Source organism: Papaver somniferum, chromosome 2 (assembly GCF_003573695.1).
Source record: "Papaver somniferum cultivar HN1 chromosome 2, ASM357369v1, whole genome shotgun sequence".
NCBI classification, from domain to species: Eukaryota; Viridiplantae; Streptophyta; class Magnoliopsida; order Ranunculales; family Papaveraceae; genus Papaver; species Papaver somniferum.
In genome coordinates this window covers 25,764,819-25,773,637 of record NC_039359.1, presented here as the reverse complement: position 1 = coordinate 25,773,637, position 8,819 = coordinate 25,764,819, and the positions used below count along the sequence as shown (strand labels likewise).

Here is an 8,819-nt window from a genome sequence, read left to right as displayed (position 1 = left end):
TGAGTTGTGGCTGCATTTGGTTCAAGAATACAGATAAAGACAGATGGAGAGTTGGGTTTGGTGCTGTTTAAGAAGACCTGTTGCTGTTAATCTCAGAGATGAAGAAGAAATTGATGAAATCAGGGTTTCGATTTGAATCTCCAAACGAAGAACAGGAAGGGAATTGGGTCTGTCGATAAGAGCAGAATCAAACAAGAAATTGGTGATGTTAATCTCAGAAGACCTGTTGGGTTTGGTGAACAAGTTGTTGCTGGTTGGCCTTCTTGGCTTAGTGTTGTTGCTCGTGAAGCTATTCATGGTTGGATTCCTCTTCGTGCTGAAAGTTTCGAGAAATTGGAAAAGGTAAGGGTTTTTTCTTCTTCTTTTGTTATTTTTCTACGATTTTTTATTGTTCTTGAATTGCTCATTTCTGGTCTAATTTGTGTCGTTGTACATCGGAATGTTGAAGTGGATTAGTACGTCGACAAGGTATTTTTGTATTTGTTCATGTGCTGCAATTATGTGAATACTGCAATTTTATGACTGTATCTTTAGATTGGACAAGGTACATACAACAGTGTTTTCTGAGCACGAGAGCTTGCAACTGGGAGGATGCTTTCCTTAAAGAAAGTTCGGTTCGATAACTTTGAGCCAGAAAGTGTGAGATTTATGTCGCGGGAAATAATGATTCTCCGCAAACTGGAGGGACTAATTACTTCAAGACTGTCAACTAGTGTATATCTTGTTTTCGAGTACACGGAACATGATATTGCTGGTTTATCATCTTTTCCTGACATCAAGTTCAGTCAATCACAGGTTCGTATATATGGAACTCTGGATGTGTGTTCTAGTATTCGGGAATTACCAATGTTAAAGGGTTTGATTTTTTCATGTTGTGTAGGTTAAATGCTATATGCAGCAACTAATATCTGGCCTTGAACACTGTCATTCAAGAGGTATAATGCACAGAGATATCAAGGGATCCAACCTTCTTGTTAGTGATGATGGAGCTCTGAAGATAGCTGATTTCGGCCTAGAAAATTTTGTTAGTGTCGGGAACATTCAACCATTAACTAGTCGAGTTGTTACTTTATGGTATCGGCCTCCCGAACTTTTGCTTGGATCCACCAGTTATGGGCAATCTGTTGATCTACGGAGTGTTGGTTGTTTATTCTGTTGATATGCTGTGTGTTTGAATCAAAGGGTTCAGGTTGCTGATGTGGTTGATTGGGTCTGTGGTGTTGAATACCAACTCGCAGATGGAAGGAAATGGAGTATGATAGGAGCAGTTTTTGTTGCTTAAATGAAAGGGTTGCAGGAAGTGGTTTTAGGCTGATCTCGGAAGCCGAGGAATGACAAAATTTGCTGGAGAAGGCAGTAAAGAAGTGCAACAGAAGTTACAGGAAAGTATGAGAGGCAGTACTGCTGTTGTTGCAACAGAAGTGCAATGCAGGGAAAGAGATTCAGGTGATGGCAGTGATTGCAAGTCAGCTGAATGAGTTGGCGTTGCTGCAATGTAGAGAAGGAATGAAGCTGGTGATATGCTGTTGTTGTAGAGAATGTGCAAGAAGTCGAGCTGAATTTGCAGAGAAGCTTATGCTGTAAGCAGTGATAATGGCAGTTACAACATTGGTCTGTGATTGGGGTTTTGTCGCAAACTGTTCAGGACAGAGTATAAGGAGAAACGAGGGTTTCCGCTACAGATTAGTGAAATTCAGTGAAAGAGCTGGACATGGGAAGAGTTAAGAGCTCTCTGAGCTGAGATGCAATATGGATGGTTTGATTTGGGTTCAACTGATTAATGGAAGGATTAACAAGGGAGTAGATGCATGTGCAGTGACTGGTGCAGGTGGTGTTAGCTCAAGTGCAGGATTGTGCAGTTGCAGCATTGGTGGTGATTGAGCTAGCCGTGTTACAGGTGGTTGTGGTCATGATAACTAGATAAAGATGGTGATGTGTTGGGGTTGCTTGCAATTGAGATTTTGAGTACAAGCCTGAGCCATGAAAGAAGAAAACTAGGTCGTGTGCTGGTGTAATTGTAAACAAAAGAGCAAGGCAGGGAAGCTAATATGATGCTGGTGGAATTTTGGTGGTGTTTGAGCATCAAGGAAGCAGTATTGTTGTTACCGTGCTGCTGTAACGCAGCAAGACTCTGCAATGTAATGAAGGTGTTGCAGGTAAGAACTGATGGTGCTGATGAGTTCGTGCTGAAGAGAATGGAAGATTGCGGTTGCGGATGTTGCACCTAGAAGACAGAGAAGTTGGTTTGTTGGTGGCAATGGATTGAAGAGGATATGGAACAATAGTGCACATTTGCACCTGAACTGAAGGGAGATGCCGCTATTGCCGAGAGAAAATGAAGTTGCAGGAACTGAAATGACAGTTGTTAGTGTGATGAAACCAATTATGGTTTCATCTTATTTATGATGAAACCAAAATCGGTTTCATCGTATTTCAACGATGTATTTCTATCCATGAACATGTATAATACCTCTTATAATTCTTCTTGCAGGTGAATTCTCACGAAACCAAGATGAAACCAAAATCGGTTTCATCGTATTTATGATGAAACCAAAATCGGTTTCATCTAATTTTTTGGGTGGTGGTGGGCGGTCGTGGTGCTGGTGGCGGTGCGGTGGTGCTGACTGGTAGCGGGGGTGATGCAATTGCTCAATATCGGTGGCGGCGGTAGTCGGAGACGGCGGTGGTGGTTGGCGGCGGTGGTGCAATGGTCGGCGGTGGTGGGTGACGACGGTGGTGGTTGACGGCGGTGGCGCTGTTGCTGGTGGTTTGTTGTTGTTGGTGGTGATAGTATATTTAAAAGTGAGGTTGATTTTTGTTTTTGTTGGGGTGATTTAAATACTAGAAGGGTAGTTTAGACAGTTTATGATATTTGAGGTTTTTGTATCACTTTTGTTTGGATGGTTTTTTTGTGATGGTTTATAATCCCAAAAGGGGTTATAACCCGCGGACCGTTTTTTTTATTTCCAAAAACAGAAAACATTTTATGAAAATGTCCCTACCAAACACGTTTTCTCCCGTTTTCTGTTATCTCTGTTTTTAAATACAGAAAACTGTTTTTGAAAACTGTACCAAACATGCTCTAATATTTTACACATATCATTATTTACCAAATTCGAGTATACCATATATCAAATTACCTCACAAACAAAGCAAATTTGTTCTAGCTACTAGTCGGATACGAAGATTACTAGCATCTAGCTATTCATAACTAGTGATCACGCAAACCTCATTGGAGAACCAACGAAGTGGCGTATACTAGGGCCGCGATATCTACGCGAAAAGCTTTGGACATCCTTCGTAAGTTTCAGTAAAATTACACCCTCACTAAAATATACGTAACACCACCATCTAAAAATTAGTTTTTGGAAACCAACAGATTTTTAACCACTAAAATTATGTATGTAGACTGCGAAATTTGATATTTCGAAATGTGTTCATTTTTTTTTTTTTGTAGATATGCAAAACTTTACAAGAATAATATATCCCAAAATATTAGATTCAAATCCACTAATGTTTAGGATTTATTAGCAAAAAAACGCCAAAACGTGAGACAGAACGAAAATAGAAGTGTGAGTGGATCCTCCTCTTATAATCCTCTCCTTATTTAAAGCAAGCACATATATAAGACCGTTTTTGGATGCTCACTCGAAACTAATTTGAAACTTCATAAGCAGGGTGCATTAATAGAAAAACCACAGTTTCTCATGATTCTTTTTAAGCAAAGTTCACTAGGAGATCCTATTCATAAAAATAGACTACAGAACAAGATCAGGTGTAGACCTGACCTCTGGAGAAGAAAAGAAGCGAATAAGGTAAAACATGAAAAAAAAATGATACGTGCTTATCTGAACCTATACAAAAGCAGATTCGATCGTTTCCTAATATTAAACGAATAAAAGGGGTGGTTTTTCTACCATTGTAATCAATCCACCACTTTGCTAATAAGTCTGCATCTTTGTTACCCTCTCTATAAATTGAAAGAAATTGAATTGAAACGTTCCAAATAGTTTTTCCAGTGAAGTAATAATAGCATCCGAGGAAACAAGGAAGAATCCGAAAGAGTTAATCATATGATATATATGTAGTCATATTCAAACCAAACTTTAATCATTCCTTTAAGTTGTTTGTGCTATCCTTAAAGCGTGTCTTGTATCCTAGAGTTCAGCAGAAACCTAAGTGCCTATATCGATAGATTGGGCCAGGAGTCCTAGAGTTAAACTATTGTCATTTCTAATTAGTACGTACTCCACATCCCAGGTACATTTGAAACTTCAGAATCAAAATGCATTAATCACAAAACATCAATTTATTATGACTTTTTAAGCAAAGATCGTTAGGATATTCTATTCGAAAAAAAATAGATAACAGAACAAAGAGAGAGGGGCTAGACTTGGGCTCTAAAGAAGAAAATAAGCAACAAGATTAGAAAAGGAGAAAGACATAATACATACTTATCTGAACCTATATAAAGACATATTGACCGTCCTTAAAGTTAAACGAATAAAACGAGGTGATTCATTCCACCATTGTAACCAGTTCGATGTTCCTCACTTTGCTAACAAACTCTATTACCTTCTCTATGGATATGAAAAAACTTAAATTGCATCGCTGATAAGAATCTCAAATAGTTTTCTCAATCAACTAATAACTTTCAAGGAACCAAGAAAGAATCCGAAAGAGCTAACAATATGACATGTATAGAGTCACATCCAAACCATGCTTTAATCATACCTCGAAGTTGCACGTGCTGGCATGATTTGCATGATGGAAACATATATACATTTTATCTGCATCGAGGGCATATGAAAAAAAATCGTTTGATTTACTGTCCTAAACCCGATTTTGATATTTCGTTTTGATCTTAGCTAAAATACAACCTTAGGGGAAAGGTTGTTCCGAAGGAAGTGGGATTTATGGGAACATATATGTTAGGTGCGGTTAGGTGATAGGTATGTGTAGGATGGATACGTAAGTATGGTTGTTCTTGTGATGATATATTAAAGGAATTACAATGGCACTGATTCTCTGTGTGTACATATTTCATCATCGAACACGTGTATATAGAAAGATACGTGGAGAGCATGCAGGCAAAGTCATCAAAACACGATGACACACGCCCATAGCCAAGAAGCCTATCCCGGCGATGTAGGATCTTTGCCCGAACAAATCTAAGGGCGGAAGTTAAAAGATGCACCGAAAACACGATGTACCGCGGAGCACCAAATAATTCCCGAAGAGTTACTTTATATCATCCCCAAAAGAAGCTAAGATCAACGGTGAAGAGAAAGTTAACTGACATGGACGTGACAGGGGCAGAAGACACTTGTCTGACACGAGCAGGCGCCTCAACTACCCGCATTAAACACTCTGAGCAATATACGTGTCGATCAACCCGTGGAACGAACGAGGATGACTCTGCGTGATCAAGTAATGAACGAAGACCTCCGCGTGATGGACACAAAACACAAGAAGATAAGGTTCCAAACGGCCCTCAGAGATGGGTCCCACACTCTAACCCTATAAATACCCCCTCTCCACCAAGAGTGAGGGGATCGGAAAAATCAGGGAGAGAAGGAGAGAGAAAGATTGTGAGTGTAAGTTAGTCCTTTACAATATACAGACCTATGTAAACTCCAAAGTCACTCGACTATCCCTGTAACCATCAAGTATATAGTGAAACAACAACCCCGTGGATGTAGGCCTTAGTGCTGAACCACGTAAATCCCAGTCTTATTTACATTTCAGCACTTTATATTCGCCTAACGCTCCTTGAGTTTTACTTTTATACTTCGTTTTCTTTATCTTCCCCTGCGTAAATGCCCCTCGCAATGTTATCAGATGAGGCTATGATAAACCCGAGGGTTTTGAGCCAAGTAATAATGCAATCGTATTAACAGTGTTAGACGGTACCTAGAGTGCGAACATTGTTTGTGAACATATTGATGCCTTTGTGATTTACGTGTTCACAATTTGGCGCTAGAAACAGGGACTTCGTGCCGGTAAAATATTTATCTTATCCTATGATTTCATATTAAATTAGCATATGATTGCTCTACTTCATTAGCTCTGGCAGTATCTGTCGAAGCCATTCAAACTGGTTAAAAGATTTATTGCTTAGATCCATGGATTTACATTTTTTAGATCTCGTCTGGACTTGTCTTTCCGATGGGTTTTTGAAAATTTCCAAAAAGATCTACGTGCATTTTCAAATGGATCCTTTCACGTATCCACATACCTTCAATGAACCCGCATTTTTAAAAGTTCTCGGTGGCCCTCGGGAATTTCTTGGAGTAATGAACCTCGTAAACTAACCCGATCCGCACAAACATTTCTGTTTCTCGCTGTTTGAAATTCCCTGGTGCAGAAAGAAGACGACAGCACGATTGAAAAGATGCAGGAAGCAGGAAGATCCAAAGCCTCGTCAAAGGAAGCACCAAGGACAACCCCGGTTATCACCCGGAGCAAGCAGAAAGGAGACAAAGCCAAAATAACTAGTCAGAGACAGGACACTGCGGAAATCACTTCGCCTATGAATGCTAACTCCGTTGCAGCCGCGGCCCTCAGAGCAGCGGCAGCGGCAGCCGCAGCCGCAGAGGATGCGGAAGCCAGCAAAACTCTTGTTACGAATCAATCTCACCAACCAAAAGAAAGGGTGGATGAATCCAGAACACATCAACCCGCGCACCCGCCAGCCTTCGGAATGCCACCAACAAATGAACAGAATCAAACTGTGCCGGTGGGCACTCCGCCCGATTTGGAATTGCCAACAATCGAAGCTGAACCTCCACCACCTTTAGTACAAACCATAGAAGAAGGCGGCACCATGGCCGTCGTAGCACGAGCGGGGACTCCCAATCAGGGGGTCAAACCAATCACATCGAATGATGGCTGAGCTTGAAGAATTGAAGAAAAGCCAGCAGGTTTACGCAGATGCTGTAGTTCTGCTGGCCAGAGAAAACCAAGATTTAAAAGACCGGATTGCCCTAAGCACGAAGACCATCCAGCAACTTGATGAGGCAAATTCAAAGGCACCAGAACCAAATCGAGACCGAAGAGTCATCGTAGCATCCAATGGAGACACGGCTAGGGGAAGTAGCGCATCTGACCCAGATTACAATGACGGAGAGTCAGACTATCACGAGCAGATGAGCGTAGGGCATCACCGCGCGATGGAAGAGCTACGTGATGAAATGATGGCCGAGATAAGGCAATTAAAAAGTAGACAAGGCGGAGGAAGGTTAGAAGAGGTCATGAGAGAGGCTAACTCCACGCCCCTAACTCATCGCCTGGCCAACACCCCTATTCCGCTGAAATGCCCTGTCCCGACGTTCGAATGCTATGACGGATCCAGTGATCCCGCTGCACATATTCGTTATACAATAACCATGTCTTAGCTAGATGGAGTCAGAACGACGCCGTACTCTGTAGATACTTCCCGTCAAGCCTGAAGGGATCGACATTGTCTTGGTTTGATAATCTGCGGCCAGACTCCATCCACTCCTACGACCAACTCGCAGAAAAGTTCTTAAGAACTTACATGTACAACAAGACCGTTAACACCGGAATGGATAAGCTCTTTTCACTGGCAATTGGCTACAAGGAAACCACGAGGGAATACACTAACATATGGCACAAGATCTGCCAGGCCATAGGAAGTGTGGACCCAGTGGTAAGTATCAACTGCTACAAGTGGGGATTAGACCGAATGAGTCCACTATTTGTTGAGATTCATGGAAGCGTGCCTAATACAGAGGGAGATCTTCGAATAATTATTGAAAAGCACGCTCTTCTTGAAGAAATCCAGCGTGAAAACCCGAGGGCGTACACGCAGAGGTCTCACTGTACCAATTCAGCAGAACAAAGCAATGGGGCCAAAAGGAATTGTTCAGTGGAGCGGCCTCACGAAGACAGGAAGGAACGAAGGGATGAACGACGAATAGGCGACCGAAAATTCGAAGATCAAGTTTACACGAAGCTCAACGCTAGCTATGCTCGGATCCTGCGAGAGATCAAAGGAAGGGAAAACCTGGAGTAGCCATGGTCTAAGGGAAAACATCCCCCGAGAACCGAGAAGTCTAAAGATTACTGTGAATATCACTGCTTCAACGGATACCAGACCGAAAAATGTAAAAACCTCAAAATAATGATCCAAAAATTAATCGATGCTGGCGAGCTCAAACATTACGTACGAAAGGATGTTGCCGAGGATAGATCCAAACGAACCAAGCCAGTCCAACTTCCAGAAGGGAACCGCACAATCAACACCATCTCGTGTTCTGAAGCCGCAGGGCCCTCACTTACAGAACAGATAGGAAAGAGGTTACGGAAGCAGTTCGAAGACCGCTGCGAATTGTATAAGATCGATGAGATAGAGGTGGACGAGCACGAAGAGTGGATGGACTCACCTATTATTTTCGATGCTGAAGATATCGAAGAAGATATGGAAGACCATAACAACCCCCTGGTCCTCACACTACCAGTGGCGGGATGTAACCTTAAAAAAATCCTCACAGACGGGGGAAGCTCAGTGAACGTTCTATTCTACGACGCATTCAAACGAATGAAGCTCCATGAAGAACATCTAATGACCTCTTATCACACCATCTACGGATTCAATGGATCACCCACAAAGCCATTGGGAGACATCGTGTTGCAAGTTGACGCTGGACCCATGAAGTTAGAAACACGATTCAGCGTGGTGGACGCCCCATCCCCCTACAACGCCATTATTGGACGAAAATGGTTACATAAACTCAAGGGAGTGGCGGCAACGTACTACCAATATCTCAGATTCCCAACACCTGAGGGAATAATGG

At 42.0% G+C, this 8,819-nt stretch overlaps 1 protein-coding gene across 1 annotated transcript; it reads left to right on the top strand.

The window, feature by feature from the left end:
- Positions 1-663: 663 nt before the first annotated feature.
- LOC113350761 (probable serine/threonine-protein kinase At1g54610) lies at positions 664-1,282 on the top strand. Its single transcript, XM_026594883.1, has 3 exons — positions 664-795; positions 881-1,074; positions 1,183-1,282. Exons 1-3 carry the CDS (start codon positions 664-666, stop codon positions 1,280-1,282), a joined length of 426 nt encoding a protein of 141 aa, XP_026450668.1.
- The last annotated feature ends 7,537 nt before the right edge of the window (positions 1,283-8,819 follow it).

Excerpts from the sequence above, each read along its gene's own strand:
- LOC113350761 (XM_026594883.1), top strand. The coding sequence starts at position 664 with ATGATTCTCCGCAAACTGGAGGGACTAATTACTTCAAGACTGTCAACT. Across the intron at positions 796-880 it reads TCAAGTTCAGTCAATCACAG|GTTAAATGCTATATGCAGCA; the intron begins GTTCGTATATAT and ends CATGTTGTGTAG. Across the intron at positions 1,075-1,182 it reads AGTCGAGTTGTTACTTTATG|GGTTCAGGTTGCTGATGTGG; the intron begins GTATCGGCCTCC and ends TTTGAATCAAAG.